Here is a 16,648-nt window from a genome sequence, read left to right on the forward strand (position 1 = left end):
TGTCGGGTCTCCTTTCAAGTTGTCAGAATTCACATCCAAAAGATAGTGTTTTCTTTTTTTTTTTTTTTTTTTTTTTGTTTGTTTTTAGTTTTAAATCCGTTACTTCTTTAACATTATTATTATTATTATTATTTGCAGTACACGGGCCTCTCACTGTTGTGGCCTCTCCCGTTGCAGAGCACAGGCTCCGGACGCGCAGGCTCAGCGGCCATGGCTTACGGGCCTAGCCGCTCCGCGGCATGTGGGATCTTCCCAGACCGGGACGCGAACCCATGTCCCCTGCATCGGCAGGCGGACTCTCAACCACTGCGCCACCAGGGAAGCCCAAAAGATAGTGTTTTCTGTCCCACTGTTTCCTTTTCAGTCTTCTTGAAGAACCCTCTGCATCTCTTTCACTTACACTCATTTTCATTACCTCTCATTACATTACATGCTCTATACCTTACGTTGCATTCATTATCTTTCCTCACGTACTCTTTCAGCAATTTCATTACATAACATACATTTTTCATGATCTCTTTCATTTTCACCTGTTTCCAAGAAAAACTGTCCATTTCCCTATACAGCTTTAAATGTAACTCTTCATGTGTGATCTCATTTAAACCTCCTGACATCCCCATAAGGAATGATTATTCCCATTTTATAGATGAAGAAACTGGAACTTAGTAAGAAACTTGCCCAAGGTCACAGAAAATAAACGTTAACATGACGACTTGGACCTGATTTGAGCCTAAGTCCTCAGTCTTGGTAGCTTAAAGTGACATCGCACATCTACTCATTATCATTCTCGATCGTCAACAACTTGATGCCTCTACCAGCCACTGTGTCATCAGAAATCTGATTGGTTTCCCAAGATTCCTGTGGTTCTGACAATTTATTGGAAGAAAGAACACGTCACTCATTTACAGAGCCTGTGTTCAAGGCACATTCACATCCTCGTCCTCAGTGGAACCTCACACCCTTATGAATGAAACAAGTCAGACAACGTTTTCTGGTTTCACAGATGAGGAAAAGTGGCTTTCTCAAGGTCACACGTCTAGAAACAGTGAAATCGGAATGAGAACTCCTAGGCTATCAAAATACCCAGAACTCTTTCCCTGTATCTTGCTGCCTTTTCAATAAATAAATGAAGAAAATAAATAAATAAACCTTCCAAGGAAACGCTGAGAAACCCCTCCTTCAAGCCTGTTTCTAGAGGGAGTTATTATCGGACTGGCGCCTACGAGCTTCCTGGCAGAGTGGAAGGGGCTCTGGCTGGATTCCCTGGGCCTGATGTCTATTCCCAGAATGCCACGGAGAACACAGGGCCGAGGATGACTTGGGCGGTGGGCACGCCCCAGGCCTATCACCCCTCCCAGGTTCCCTGCCCACGGATGGTAAACTGGCTTTGCAGACAGATTCTAAACTGACTGTGGGGAAGCAGGGCCCACACCTGCCCCCTCTCTGGGCCCAGGGTCTGGTTGTTCTCTCAGCACAATGCCATGCACTCTTGCTACATCAGTTAGCCTGCGGCATGGGAAAGAAGCCAGCTCTGTGAAGGCATGGCTTCCTCCCCACCCAGGGTCAGTTGGGGTGGGAGATGTTACCCCAGAAGCCAGCTTGGCTATCATCCATCCATCTAGAAGGGTCCCCTAGAGATTCTTTACGTCACAGATGGGATAACTGAGGCCCTCCGAGAAGTGGCTGGCCCAAGGTCGCACAGCTGATCATTGAACAGAGACCCTACCCCAGTGTCCTGTCCTATAGCTGGATGTCAGCAGCAAACACAGTGCAGGTCCTAACCCTGACCCTCTTGGGCAGATAAGGTGGCGTCCAAGCCTAGAGGCCACCTGAAGGCCTGAGTTTTGACCAGTACAAACACCCATGGTTTCGCTGGTACCGTCAGCAAGATGGTGTGGGCAGCAGGGTGAGGGTAGTGCATGGCTTGGCCACTCCAAGTGCCCCAGGGGGATGCTGCTCTATTTGCTTGAAAGAGGGTGCTGTCTGCAGATGGACACAAGCCATCCCCAGAGCACTGGATTCTGAGCCAGAAGCCCCCTTCTGCATCTCAGCTCCCTTTGACCCCTGCTCCCTCTTTTACCTCCTAGAAATGGCCCCTGCAGCGAGGCCCTGAAGCTTCCATCCTCTCAACCCTCTATCCTGCTGGAGGCCCTGACACATGGCTGGCCTCAGCAGGGCGGCCTGGCTCTCTGAGCTGACTTCAGCCTGGTGGCCTCACCACAACTCCAAAAGGCCCCATGATTCCCCTGAGCAAGCAGTCCTTTACAATATGGGAAGCGTCCCAGGGAGGTGGAGATCTCTGCCCTGCCCTTCTCAGTTCTGCCAGAGTCTGCAGGGCCCCGTCTGCGGAGGAGGCCAATGCCACATATGTACCCTGTGCTAGTTTAGTGTCCTCCTGCCCTGGACTCTTACCAGGCCTGGCGCTGGCCTCACTACGCTTGCAGAAAAGTGCCCAGACTGGCCTCGTTCTTCACTTTCATCCCCTGGGGCCCCTCTGGGTCCAGGCAGGGTGCAGCGGAAACCAAAAGCAGCCCTCTGGCCTGAGTCACTCACTTGAGTGCAGGCTGGAGATCAGTGGCAGGGCGACCAGGTCTGAGTCAAAGCTGCCCAGGAGACCGCCTGGGGCTGCCACACAGTCCAGAGGGGCAAGGTCGTGGGCAAAGCTCCAGTCAGATGCTCCAAGGTCACCACAGCGGGTCAAGCCCAGGAGTGACCAATCCTCAGTTGGTGGGTTCCACTGTCCAGCTGGGGCCCCTGAGGGAGTGAGAGTCATTTCTGGGGGGTCCTGTTTCAAATAGCCCTTGGCCAGGGCTGGTAGAGGCCAGTCCGCCTCAGCATCCACGCATGTCCTGAATTTGGGGCCAAGGCCATCTGTTGAGGAGGACTCTTCTTCCAGGCCGCCTGCCTCGGCTGCCCTCTCCTCCGGGCACCGGGTCTGCTTCAGGTAGCCCTGGCAGGCCCCTGCAGCTGGGTCTTCTCCCGCAGCCACCTCCGGTCCCAGGGGACTCACATGGCCCAAAGCTGAGCCACCCTGAACATCCTCAGGCCGCCCCTCAGGGTTCTGGACCAGGCCAATGCCACTGTCAAGCTGGTCCTGGCTGTCGCTCCCCGCCTGCGGCTCCCAGCTGGGCTCCGTGCCAGGACTCAGGCTGGGCTCCTGCAAGCAGATCCCACTGTCTGTACTTTTGCTGCCGCCGCTACTGCAGCTGTCCTCTGGCAACCGGGGCGCCCCCTTTCCCAAAGTACCCCCAGCCTGGGGGTGGGGGGCAGGGAGGTGGAACTGGGGCTCGTCAGTCTGCAGGGATGGCTTGGCACTGCTGAAGCCACTGTCTGTGCTGCCGTGCAGCTCCGAGTTCCTCAGCTCTGGGGACACCTTGGGGAAGGCCTGCTCATCGAGGGGATGAATGGTGTCTTGGGTCTCTGGGCAGGAAAGCTGGCTGATGAGGCTGAAGGGACTGGGCTTCTTGAAGACCTGGGGAGGAGAGGGTAGAGTGAGGGGTGGGAGGGTCACCCGCAGGAACCCGCCCCAGTGTGGCCAGGGGAGGCCAGGGGTTCAGGAGGTACTGCTCCAACAGAGGGGTCCTGCAGAGCCTGGAGTACACTGCCACTTGTCCTTTCGGTTTTGGTTCAGAATTGAGTTTTCCTCCTCATGCAATTCTCAGTTTGACTCAGGCCAGGTACCTAAGAAGCCTGTATTCTCGGAGTTCAGACAGAATGACAGGCAGAATGGGAGGCTGCAGGGAAAGGTGAACATTCTCAGGAGGCTCCATCAGCAGTGCTTTTCAAACCCGAAAGCAGGCTGGACCCGCTGAGATCTAGAAATGTGTTTCAGACTTTTTTTCACTATGACCCCAAGTAAGAAATACGTTACACAATAACCTGTATATAAATAGCCCATAAATATATAACTCATATATGATTGAAACCAATTTCACAAGATAATACTTATCGTTACTACCTGTGCACTGTGATCTATTGTATTGTCCTGTCCTATCCTGTCCCATGTTATTCATTTCAGCTCTTATAAAGCTGGATGTGAGACACCGAGTTAATTTCTTCACTCCCTGAGTGACTCACATAAACACAGCCTCGCTGCAGCGTGGGGCAGTGAAACAAACAGAGCTAGCAGCTGAGGGGGCCTCGCTCCCCATTAATTGCCCAGAGGCCCAGGGAAGTCACTTAACCTCTCTCCCCCTTGCTCTTGTGCCCCAGCCGCACTGGTGTTCCTTTTGCTCTGGACAGTGCTGTCTCAGGGCCTTTGCACAGGCTACTCCTGGTTGGAACACTCTTCTCCTAGCACTTTGTATGGCTGTATCCTCCTTATCGTTCAGGTCTCAATTCAGATGTCATCTCCTCAGAGAGACTTTCCCAATCACCCTTGCTAAAGCAGTGCTCCAGACATTCTCTTCCCATTAACCCAGTTTATTTTTTCCTAGCACTTAGTTCCTGGAGTTATTTTTTTGTTTTCTGTGCCCCCACATGCACACACACACACACACACACACACACACACACAGTCCCCAACCCCAACAGAACAGAAACTCCTTGAGGGCAGGAGTCGTCTGTTCTTATGGGCCACTCTGTTCCCAGAGCTTGAACTGAGCTGGCACATAGTAGGCACTCCAAAGGTTTGTTGACTGACTTACTGACTCACTGTTGCACATCTGCCCTTGTTCCTTTTGTACGTGATGACTCTAATGCAACTCTTATTGGTTGGATCCCTATTGATATCGTGTGGCTTGGTGACTAAGGATGTGTATTCTGGAGCCAGACTTCACGGGTTCAAATCCCAGGTCTGCCTCTTATCAGCTGTGTCACCTTGGCCAAATCATTTATCCTCTCTGTGCTTTAGTTCCTCCTATGCAAAATGGAAGTAATGACAGTACTGCCTTCTCAAGTTGTGGTTCATGCATGTAAAATACTTAGAACAGTGCCTGGTACAGAGAAAGCACTCAATAAACACTTGGTGAATTGAGTTTTACTCTCTAATAATTCTCTAAAGAAGTATTATTATCTCTATTTCCTAGAGGAGAAAACTGAACCTCAGAGAAGTTAAATGACTTGCCCAGTGTCACACAGCAGCAAAGAACAAATAAATCTGGAATTGGTACTCAACTGTCCTGATTTGTAATCCCCACTTGTTTAACAATGCTTTACTTTGATAATCATTGAAGATCAGATCAAAGCAGCTAATGAATGAGAGCAAGCAAGTGCATGTGAAGGTGCTTTGTGCTCTCTCAGTTATTTATAAAGTTAGTAATGGCTGTGATCGTTAGAGGAAGGAAACTGGGCTGTATTTATCTTGAGGACGAAAAAACTCATGAGGACAAGTCAATTCTGTGATCCAAATGTTCAGAAAGAACAAAAAAAACAGAGGTTGCTTGTCATCTCCTTTGGCATTTTTGCATCTATGTCCATTTCACTGGTTTGCATTAAACTTAATAGTTGATTCGTTGGCTGCCCCACCAGACGTAATCAAGCCCCTTGGGACCAGTGGCCACATTACTCAGCTGCTTCCGTACAACATTTTGCACGTTGCATTTGCTTGGTAACTGTAACTCAGTAGCTACCTCTCTCTTTCTAGATGCCTTTTCCCAAGTCCAACTAAGACTCTCCCATCCAGTGGTCCTTTCCTACCACTCTGCTGTCTAGTTACCCATCCCTGAGGGCAGGTTCCTTGGTGCACTCACCAGGCAGCCCCACCCCTCTTCTCTCCCCTCCATCCCCATCCCAGAGTTCTTACTCAAAATAATTTCAGAGGGCCTCTGTCTCTCTCCTTATTTTTCCTAGAGATCCTGGGATCCTTGTGGAGGGTCCCCTTCCAGCTGTGAGCTTCCCTGGGCCCTGGTCTCCCTGAAGGAGCCCACCCTTACAGCTGAGCCCTCGACCATCACAGTAATGTCAGCTGTGGGGACCACCTTTGGTCCAGTCTGAATCCCAGGCCAGAGACGGGCTGTGGTCTGGAAATGCTGCTCAATGTGGCAAGCTGAACTTTGGAGGCCGGCTGACTACAAATGCGGTGTTTGTCCGCACTGTGTAGCAAGGGGATAGGCTGTGGGAAGGTCCGGAGATGCTCGCCTCTCAGCATCACCTCTCCGCTCTGCTCTCTCCCACACTGACAGCAGCCCTTTGTCTGCCTGTTCCAGAGCACCCATCGCCAGCCTCTAGGGATGGGAAAGGCTGGGCTCCGGCCCTGACTCTTCCTGGCTGTGGGACCCTCTGCATGTAACAATCTCTCTATGCCTCAGTTTCCTCAGTTGTAAAGTGAGGCTATAACTACCTGACTCCAAGGTACTAATGCACAGGGGCTGGTTTGTGGCCAGTTATTGGCAAATAGTAACAAAATGGCGCATGGCGGGTTGGGATTACTGTGTCTTATCTGGGCCACTATAAGGCAACATTCTCCGTGCTGGGCTTGGCATTCAAGCCTTCCCTCCGCCCCCACGTCAGGGCTGAGGGTACACGGCCTGCCTGGGAGGGTTCTCCCTGCCTCCCGGAGTCCTGGTGGGGCCGGGAAGGATGGGGCAGTGGCCTCCCCGTGAGACTCACCAGGACGGTGGGCAGCTTCCCCCGGCGCTGCACATACAGCTGGAGGGCCAGGAAGAAGGCCAGGGCTCCACAGAGCAGCAGCACAAAGGTGAAGAAGATGCTGAGGTTGGCCACGGTGAAATCTGTGGGCCCAGAGAGATGGGTTTATAGCCTGGTTCCATGGGATATGGAGGGGCAGTCCCCGAGGATCCCATGGCCCCTCTCAGGAGCCTCTCGGTGAGGGGCCGAGTGACACCCCCCACATCCCCCCCAGGTTACCTCTAGGCCACAACTCTGGAGGCCATGCCAGGATTCTTGGGAGTCCCTGCCTGGCCCTCCAACCTCTGCCCTGAAGGATTCCCTCACTAGACACATGGCCTCCAGCTCTCTGCACAAAACTCACATGAAGGCATACATAGTGGTGGGGCAGGATGGTACAGCAGGTAAGAAGGGAGGCTTTGGGAGCAGCCAGACCTGGGTTCAAATCCCAGCTCTACCACTTACTAGCTGTGAGGCTGTGTACAAGTTAGTTAGCCTGTCTGAGCCTTAGTTTTACCATCCACGAAATGGGCAAAATAATAGTGCCTACCTCATAGATGGTTGTGAAGCACACAGCACTTGCCACGAACCAAGCCCTTTATAATAGTCCCCCCTTATCTGTGGTTTTGCTTTTCGTGGTTTCAGTTACCTGTGTTCAACTGTGGTCCAAAAACATTAAGTGGAAGATTTCCAGAAATAAACAATGCATCAGTTAAATTGTGTGCCGTTCTGAGTAGCATGATGAAATCCCACACTGCTCCACTCTGTCTGGCCCGGGACATGAATCATCCCTCTGTCCAGCAGATCCCACCCGTGAGTCACTTAGTGGCTGCCTCAGTTATCAGATGGACTGTTGTGGTATCCCGTGCTTTTGTTCAAGTAACCCTTATTTTACTCAATAATGGCCCCAAAGTGCAAGAGTAGTGATGTTGTCAATTTGGGCATTCTCTTAAATTTTTGTTTAATTTATAAACTAAACTTTGTCATACGTATGTATGTATAGAGAAAAAACATAGTATATATACATGCTTTCAAGGTATCCACTGGGGGTGTTGGAACGTATGCCCTTCAGATAAGCGGGGGGACTACTGTACAATGTCACCTGATTCTTATAACCACCTTAGGAGGTGGATACTATTATCGTCCCTATTTTTATAGGTTCGCATCCTGAGACCCAGAGGGGTTAAGCAAGTTGCCGAAGGTCATATATGTCATAAGTGACGACGCTGAGATTTGAACCTAGACCTGTATACGAAACTACTTCTATATCAGTGAGTGGATGTTGAAAAGCTCTTAAGGCCGCCTGGCACACGGATGGTGCCTTCCTCTGCTTCAGTAAGGCAGAGTGAGTGAAATGACAATGAGTTTGTGCGTGTCTGCCATAAACTGAAATGTACTGCAGAAAAGTAAGGAGTCCCTCCGGTCATTGCTGGACGCTGCCCACACTGGACCGGGCACTCCCGGCGCACTGACAGTTGGCATGATTCGCTGGGCACTTGACATATGTTGTCCTGAGTAGCTAGTTACAGCCTGCTCTGGGCACACCCTGTCTTCCCAGCCAGACTGTAAGATCCTTGTGGGCAGAACCACAGCCTTCACGTGCCATATTCCCTTCCCTCCCTCCCCTTTCCAGCACTGGGCTGAGAGCCTGGCACAGTATTTGCTGACTTTTGCAGCTGTGGCGGGGAGGAGTCAGCTCAGTTCTGCTTTCCTCTGAGGGGGAGGAGGGGAAGGTCGGAGAAGCCCTTGGTGCCCCCAGCTCTAAGAAAAGACAGCAGAGGAATGTAACAAACAGGAACCACCACAGCTGGCTGAGGAGAGCTGCAGAAGGGCTCCTGGGAGTGCAGCTGGGCTCCAGTGGGAGCACCCGCAGAACTGGGAGACCTGGCTTTGTGGCCACACCCTGGAAGTTGCTTATAGGTACTGAGCCTCAGTTTCTGCATCTCTAAAATGGGGACAATAGGAGCTCTTTCATAGAGCTGTGTGAGGATGGAGAGCTGTGTCGCAGTTGGGGGGCACCTAGCACAGTGCCCCACATCGGCAGCCCTCAGTGGAATGCTTTTCAGACGTGAGAGGCCCTTCCTGCCTCCCTTCTGCCCAGACAGCAGCCCTGACCAACTCACACTGTGGGGTGAGCACGATGCACTCCTCCTTGGACCAGACCTCCTTGTTCACTCGGGAGCTGACAGATGGTTTCACCCTGACACAGAACTCTCCCACCCCTCTCGGGACTGGGAGGTTAAAGTTTTCATGTTTTATCTTGTCATGGGACTGAAACGAAAACAATCAGAGCAGTAAACACGATATCCTTGTTCCATGCCACATGCAAGCTGAGAGCCGAAGGGGCCTTTAGAGATGCTCTAAAGCACTGAAGGCCAACCCCCTTTAGTGGTCTTTTTCTAAGATAAAAAACCCTGCATTATCGAGGCAGCCCAAGATCTCTGTGATTACCATGATTTAGTTTGTATTAAAAACGAAAATGAACAAAGGAAGCCATAAACAAGGCGAAAAGACAACCCTCAGAATGGGAGAAAATATTTGCAAATGAAGCAACTGACAAAGGATTAATCTCCAAAATATACAAGCAGCTCACGCAGCTCAATATCAAAAAACAAACAACCCAATCCAGAAATGGGCAGAAGACCTAAGCAGACATTTCCAAAGAAGACATACACATGGCCAACAAACACATGAAAGGAGGCTCAACATCACTAATCATTAGAGAAATGCAAATCAAAACCACAATGAGGTATCACCTCACACAGGTCACAATGGCCATCATCAAAAAATCTACAAACAATAAATGCTGGAGAGGGTGTGGAGAAAAGGGAACCCTCTTACACTGTTGGTGGGAATGTAAGTTGACACAGCCACTATGGAGAACAGTATGGAGTTTCCTTAAAACACTAAAAATAGAACTACCATATGACCCAGCAATCCCACTACTGGGCATATACCCTGAGAAAACCATAATTCAAAAAGAGTCATGTACCACAATGTTCACTGCAGCTCTATTTACAATAGTCAGGACATGGAAGCAACCTAAGTGTCCATCAACAGATGAATGGATAAAGAAGATGTGGCACGTATATACAATGGGATATTACTCAGCCATAAAAAGAAACGAAATGAGTTATTTGTAGTGAGGTCGATGGACCTAGAGTCTGTCATACAGAGTGAAGTAAGTCAGAAAGAGAAAAACAAATACCGTATGCTAACACATATACATGGAAAGTAAAAAAAAAAAAAAAATGGTCATGAAGAACCTAGGGGCAGGATAGGAATAAAGACGCAGACGTAGAGAAGGGACTTGAGGACACGGGGAGGGGGAAGGGTAAGCTAGGACGAAGTAAGAGAGTGGCATTGACATATAAGCACTACCACATGTAAAATAGATAGCTAGTGGGAAGCAGCCGCATAGCACAGGGAGATCAGCTGGGTGCTTTGTGACCACCTAGAGGGGAGGGATAGGGAGGGTGGGAGGGAGACGCAAGAGGGAGGGGATATGGGGATATATGTATACGTATAGCTGATTCACTTTGTTATACAGCAGAAACTAACACAACATTGTAAAGCAATTATACTCCAATAAAGATGTTAAAAAAAAAAAAAGACGCAAAAAGGAAGTATTTTATAGATACTGAGGACCATCCCAGAAGAGGCTAGAATCAACTGTGGTTGAAAGGAAAGAGGATGGATTTTGCAGATTCCAGATCCCCCATTTATGGGAGTGTGCTTGGGCATTTTCATAGCCTCTGAGAGCTTCATTTTGCCATCTATAACATGGAATAAAATCCCCACCTGCAAGGGGGTTGGAAGCAATAGTTATAATGTCTCCTGCGCTGCCTGACACCTAGCGGGCACTGTCTTCCCTGCCACCTGGCAGAAGCACAGGTTTGAGGGCTCAGGCCATCTTGGCTCCCCCCACTTGCCCCACAAGCTCTCTCGACTCTGCTGGAAAACTTCCCCAGGGGTACAGAAGTCACTTCCGGCCCAGGTGACAGGGAAGCCTGGCCTTGGGGAATCCCATACCTTATATTGTCCTGGTACCTTGCGAACCTCAATCTCATACTCCCGGAAGTTGTGGAAGATGCTTTCATATGTGTCGCCTGCAGGGGCCATCTTGGGCCTGGGGAGCTGGATCACCCCAAAGATGATGCCATCGTGCATCTCTAGCTTCACGCCGGCAACTGTCAGAGTCACTGAGTCGGGAGACAAAACCATGAGGCCTGCAGGCTGGGGAGGGCCTGGGCACCCCATCCATACCTGGCCTCCAGGGTCAAGCTTTACCCACCCTAAAACCTGGGCTACAGGTTTCTCAACCTGGCAGAACATAAGGATATCCTGGGGAGCATGTTAAAAACGCAGATGCCCAGACCCACTCAAGACACAGTGAATCTGAATTTTGGAAGCTGGGCTCTGGAAAGGTCTATTTTTGTTATTTTTTATTTTTTTGCGGTATGTGGGCCTCTCACTATTGTGGCCTCTCCCGCTGCGGAGCACAGCCACTCTGCAGCATGTGGGATCTTCCCACACCAGGGCATGAACCCGTGTCCCCTGCATCAGCAGGCGGACTCTCAACCGCTGCGCCACCAGGGAAGCCCAGGAAATGGCTCTTTTAAACACACTCTTCAGTGATGTTTCTGCAGCCAGTGGAGTACCGGCCTGTGGGCAGGCATTTGGGAGACAATGACCTCCAAGAGCATCATTCTGAATTCTGCAGAGCAGCCTTGCCACACACATAGAGCACAGTCAGTCCCAATCTGCAGAAGGAAAGAATCCCATCACATTTGGGGCTTATTCTTTTCTCCTCTCTCTGCAGAGAGAAACTCCCAACTTTGCTTCAATAGCACCTCCCTGCTTCAAAGCCTCACACCCTGACCCCGAGGAATTCATTCTTAAAGGGAGGAGGACCTGATCGAAATTCTGCCTCCAGCTTGCTGCCCTATGCTGAGTGCTTATGGATTTGCTTCCCCTCCCAGAACCCTACAAGTACACCAACCTGACCCTCGTGACTCAGCTGCCCCAACTCACCCCCAGACTTCTCTTCTGTAGGATAAACAACTCCAGTTCCCTTTTAAATCTTGAATAACTTGGCTATTTTCATCTAAACCTTCTCCAAAGTCCTGACTCAGGCTTGTTTGGGCAACTAAATCCCCAGCCAGGAAGCCAGGCAGATGAGGCGAGCTATGGGAATGGAAAGAAAAGTTCTAGACTAGAGCTTCCAGCCGGAAAGGACCCTGAAAGCCATGTTCTAGGTCCTGGGGAGGAAAAGCACCTTCATCCACAGAGAAGCGGGTGTTGGGAGAGGTCCAGTTTGAGTGCTGGCCTCCGTCCACTGCCCGGACTCTGGCTCGGTAACCATTGCTATGATACAGGTCCAGGGTCTGCATGGTGAGATCACAGGACAGCACCAAGGTCTGGCTACAGCTGCGGATGGGGTTCCAGTAGATGGGCTCTACTCCATACCTGGGGAGATAGCGGGGTAGGCATTGGGAGAGGAACTTGTGCTCAAACCTAACTCCTTTAGGAGGGAAGCAAGAGGCCAGGGGAGAGCTCTCATGATGGTATAGCCCTCAGGGTATTCCCTTTAGTCCGAGGCATCTAGTTGCAAGGGGATCTCCCTTGGTTCTGGGACTCTGTACCAATTTCTCTGTGCTCTAGAAGACCCTTAGATTGGAATACGAGTAGCTCAAACGCCAACTTATCCAGGAAGACTTGCCACTCCCTGCAACACAGCCCAATTCCGCCTTTCTCCCAACTACATCTGTAGTCCTTAGGCCTTCCTTGTTCTCCAACTGGCTTATGGATGCTTTTCCTGTTTTTCCAATAACATGGAAAAATCTTGAGGATAAAGGCAATACCTTGGCTTTCTCCCCCCGAGCTTCCAGCACCCTACACCCATATGAGACTTGATCAGTACTTGTCAACTGATGGATATGTGCCAGGGTCCTTCCTGGTGTCACTTCAGTAACAAGGCAGATATCTTCCCATGCCAGGGTGGGTAGAAGGGGATGGACTCACCCACTCCCTCACTCACCTCCCTCCTTTCTCCATCCTCCCTTTTGCTTACCGCAGGAGTTCCACTTCATAGTAGGTACTTTCAGACTGATTCGGGATGGGAGTCCAGTGGAGGACGTGGTAGAAAAATTCTGCTTCAAACCATGCAGATGAAGGTCTAGGCAGTTCTGTCCGCAGGGAGAACAGTGTCAGTACCAGAGCTAGCAGAGGTCCCCTCCACCTCCCCACCAGGGAGGAGATGATGGTGGTGATGGTGGCAGGCATTCTAACAGCTCCCATTTACTGAGCGCTTTACCTTGAGCTGAGCACTCAGCTAAGTACTTTACATATATTGTCTCATTTAATTATCACAGTAATCCTACAAGGTAGGCATTTATTACCCCAATTTTACCAGAGAAGAAATGAAGGTTCAGAGAGGTTAAGTGACTTGCCCAAGGTCAATGGGGTAGTAAGCGGTAGAGTGGGCCTTTGAATCCAGATGTGTCTGATCCCAGAGCTAGTATAGTGTCCTTAAATCACTGTCCTGTGCTGTAGGTGATCAGAAGCAGAAGTGCTGGTTGAGAAGAGCCAAGGTGGGTGTGATGCATCCCAGGCAAGCAAGCAGGGGCTGAGGGCTAAGATGTGCCCACAATGAGCTCTCTGATGAGCCGGTCCCTGGCTCTGCCCAATCCCTGTCCCTGCTCCAGCCCCATCCCAAGGCCTGCTCTCCATCCCCACACCTGGTCCCCACCCTGGTCCCAGCCCTGGCTCTAGCCCAAGGCCCCCCTCTCTGCAGTTCTTTGGGTACACAGATATCCTGCTAGTTGGCATCTACCTGTTTTTCTTCACAGAACCCCAAGCTGAGTGCTTGTCCCATCTCCCCACTTCTAGGAGGGCTTTACTGCAGCCTTAGGCTGAGTAGGACAGGCAGCCCTGGGTTTAGACTGGGCTGAGGACGTTTCCACAAAGAGCTGGCATCCTTGGCTCCAAGGTGATATATACTAAGTACCAGTGCCTCTCTCCACCTCCTGTGTTCCCCTCACAGCCAGCTGCACCTCTTACCATGGGAAACTAACTTCAAGAGCCTCAAACTAGCACTTGCTAGTGTGACTCAGACAAATCATTTAACCTCCCTGAACTTGTTCTCTCATTTGTAAGAATGTGATAAATACACCTACTTTAAGAGTCTTGCCGATCGAATGCAATGAAGTACGTCAAGGCCAATACCCACATTCAGCTCCTCTTCTCTCTTCCTCGATCCCTTAATGTCTCTCCATCTGACAGCGACTCCCAGGCTTCCCTTGTTCTCCAACTTCTCATCATCTCTCTAATAATGCTTCTTTTTTCTGACTGTCATCCTCACTTAGAAAGCACATCTGTCCCGGTCCCTTGCTTTCTTTCTTATACTGTCTTTGATCCTCAAGTCTGTGTCTCGATTTCAAAACAGTATACGGAAAGTGAAAAACACAGTGGGTCATTGTGGTGTTTGGGCTGCACATCCCCAGCTCAGCTCTCTATCATGTGAATGGTGACTGCATGTTTTACTTCGTATTCTGGCGTCATGTAGAAGCAGTTTCAGTCCCTGCTCTCCCTGCCTCCGCTCCTGGTCCCTCCGGCTCCGGCCCTTTCATTTTCTCCCTTCAGGATTTATTCTTTTCAATTGCAGAAACTTTCCAGGATTTCTGGCTGGGTTAGGAGAGCTAAGGAGTAGCAGTAGGGAGGAGGGAGGCAGGTGGCAGTGGGAGAGCACTGGGGGCTAAAGAAGGAGAAGGGATGATCCGATGGGGGTGACAGGTAATAGTGGGGGAAAAGTGCTGAGATAGGGTGACATGGCACGGGGCAGAAACAGATTAATCGGAGAGCTAAGGGAAGGTAGAGTCAGACTGAGATCAAAGTAATTCCCCCGAGGGACCAGCAGTCTCTTCATTTGAACTAGAACAACAAAAAAGCCAGGGGTAAATTTATGACTCACAGGGAGGCGGGTGGACGGTGACTTGGTGGGGGGGTCATTTAACTTCTCTATCCATACTTCCCCCTCCCCTAGTCAATCTCAGTCTCTTCCACGTCCACAACGGGTGAGCCTGAGACCCAGGCTTGCCAGAATGAGGGAGATTCGGGGAGTGGGGAGATAATGGGTGCCCCTCTCCGTAGAGGGCCAACCAGATGTGATTCTCCGTGGGACTCAGAACTTTAATGTAGGAGTGACGACCGGTAGGAGAGGGAGCGGGGCGGGCGCGGAGAGGTCAGGGCTAGACCCCGATCCTTACCGTGCGCGCGAAAGCCGAGGAGCAGGCTGAGGAGGGCCGCAAGCTGCACTATCAGGCGCGGCAGCATCCTGGTCGAGCCGCATCCTCCGGAGCGGGAGCAGAAGCCAGAGCCGGGATGCTTGCCTCCAGTCGCCGCTCTGCGGGACTGAGACTGAAGCCTCCGACCGCCTGCCAGGCCACGCCCGCTAGGCTGACGTCATAGGGGCGGGGCCTCGAGACGCCCCGCCCTCGAGCCGCGGCGTCAGGGAGCCCGAGCCGCGGCGTCAGGGAACCAGAGCCGCTGCGGAGCGCGGTCAGCCCAGGCAGGTGGAGAGGAAGCAGGGGCAGGGCTTGTGCATGCTGTCCCGGGGCGGGGGCCGGGCTCTGGGCAACTCTCACCCTCCTCGCCTCCCGGGGCCCCCGGTGTAATAGGGTGAAAGCGGTCTGGGTAGCCTGGAGAGGGAGGGTGTGTGTGTGTGTGTGTGTGTGTGTGTGTGTGTGTGTGTGTGTGTCTGTCTGTGTGTGTGTGTGTGTGTCTGTCTGTCTGTGTGTGTGTGTGTGTGTGTGTGTGTGTGTGTGTGTTTGTCTGTTGAGGTGCAGGTGGCGAGGGACAGCCTTGTCCCTGTGGGTGCGGAAGGTGGGGTGAGGGTGTTAGAGCAAATTTTACGGAAGAGTAGGGTTGGGATCCGCAGCTGCTCAGAGTTGGGAAGATTGTCTCAGGTGCTCAGGGGATGTGTGAGAGGACACGTGTGGGAGCCTCGGAGCTGCCAAGTACCTTGATGTAGGGCTGAGCTAAACCAACAGTAAAATAGGCAGTCCTCTACCTGCTTAATATTTTGGAAGGGGTGCCGACGACGTCTTCCAGCCTTTTTTGGTTTCCCTCGCCTGCCTGAAATCTCATGTTTAGAGGTTTTTTGTCGTGGTCCGAACGGGGGTTGGAAAAGAATTTCCAGACACAAGGCAGAATGTAAAGAATATAGAATTTATTAGAGGGAAGGGTCGCCGCCAGAACAGCGGGTCGACCTCCTAGTAGTCGGGAGAGTCGAGCCAGAACATGTGCTATTGATCAGTTTTTATAACCAGAAAACAAAGGAATGGCCCGAGGTGAAAATTTCGTTTACTGATTGGTCGAAGCACATATACCTTCCTTCTATAGGGTGGGAGTGGGACAGGGCATATGCCTTTCCTTATTTGGGACAGGTCCCGTTTCCCAGGTGGGCTCAGAAATTTCCTAACCATTGCAACATGGTGGGGAGGGCGATTAAGAGTCCGGTAGGGGGTGTAACGCTGACACTTTTTCAGGCAGGGTCGTCCTTTGTCCTTGAAGCACCATTGTCCTTGGAGCACCACATTTTTTTCTTTTTTCCTGCTGGGTAATAGTGCTTCGGAAGAACTGGGTAAACGTCATCAGTCACTCATACCTCTGTCAATTGGCTCATCTGACACTTCACTCCAGGTGCACGGAAGGTATCTGGGCATGGGAGACAAACTGTCCACTTCACTGTTGTTGGGTTGTGGCATGTGCTTCAGACTATGTGTGTGTATGGGGGGCGGTGGGTGGGATGGAAGTCCCATCCTGTATCTGAAGAGCTACCTTGGGACTAGAAAGACCTCATTTTTTTTTTGGCGGTACGCGGGCCTCTCACTGTTGTGGCCTCTCCCGTTGCGGAGCACAGGCGCCGGACGCGCAGGCTCAGCGGCCACGGCTCATGGGCCCAGCCGCCCCGCGGCATGTGGGATCTTCCCGGATCGGGGCACGAACCCGCGTCCCGTGCATCGGCAGGCAGACTCTCAACCACCGCGCCACCAGGGAAGCCCAAGACCTCATTTTTTAA

At 51.3% G+C, this 16,648-nt stretch overlaps 1 protein-coding gene across 3 annotated transcripts; it reads right to left on the reverse strand.

Moving 5' to 3' along the window:
- Window positions 1-855: 855 nt before the first annotated feature.
- On the reverse strand, window positions 856-14,989 carry IL10RA (interleukin 10 receptor subunit alpha). 3 transcript variants are annotated; one of them, XM_032639510.1, is made up of 8 exons: window positions 14,835-14,987; window positions 12,641-12,755; window positions 11,846-12,036; window positions 11,262-11,330; window positions 10,600-10,769; window positions 8,691-8,838; window positions 6,550-6,671; window positions 856-3,472 (listed from the first exon to the last, which is right to left on the reverse strand). In XM_032639510.1, exons 4-8 carry the CDS (start codon window positions 11,308-11,310, stop codon window positions 2,546-2,548), a joined length of 1,416 nt encoding a protein of 471 aa, XP_032495401.1. In that variant the 5' UTR covers window positions 11,311-11,330; window positions 11,846-12,036; window positions 12,641-12,755; window positions 14,835-14,987; the 3' UTR covers window positions 856-2,545. The 3 variants fall into 3 exon arrangements, with proteins under 3 accessions (XP_032495401.1, XP_032495399.1, XP_032495400.1); XM_032639508.1 differs by lacking the exon at window positions 11,262-11,330 and having other exon boundaries at window positions 14,835-14,989; XM_032639509.1 differs by lacking the exons at window positions 12,641-12,755; window positions 14,835-14,987 and having other exon boundaries at window positions 11,196-11,330; window positions 11,846-11,983.
- Window positions 14,990-16,648: the final 1,659 nt, after the last annotated feature.

This window comes from Phocoena sinus, chromosome 8 (assembly GCF_008692025.1).
Source record: "Phocoena sinus isolate mPhoSin1 chromosome 8, mPhoSin1.pri, whole genome shotgun sequence".
NCBI classification, from domain to species: Eukaryota; Metazoa; Chordata; class Mammalia; order Artiodactyla; family Phocoenidae; genus Phocoena; species Phocoena sinus.

What these genes read in the sequence shown, in the direction of transcription:
- IL10RA (XM_032639508.1), bottom strand. Translation starts at nt 14,901, where the DNA reads ATGCTGCCGCGCCTGATAGTGCAGCTTGCGGCCCTCCTCAGCCTGCTC. An exon ending in AGGTACCAGGACAATATAAG is followed by an intron (nt 8,839 to 10,599) that starts GTATGGGATTCC and finishes TTTTCGTTTCAG; the next exon opens with TCCCATGACAAGATAAAACA. An exon ending in GGAAGCTGCCCACCGTCCTG is followed by an intron (nt 3,473 to 6,549) that starts GTGAGTCTCACG and finishes TCTCCTCCCCAG; the next exon opens with GTCTTCAAGAAGCCCAGTCC.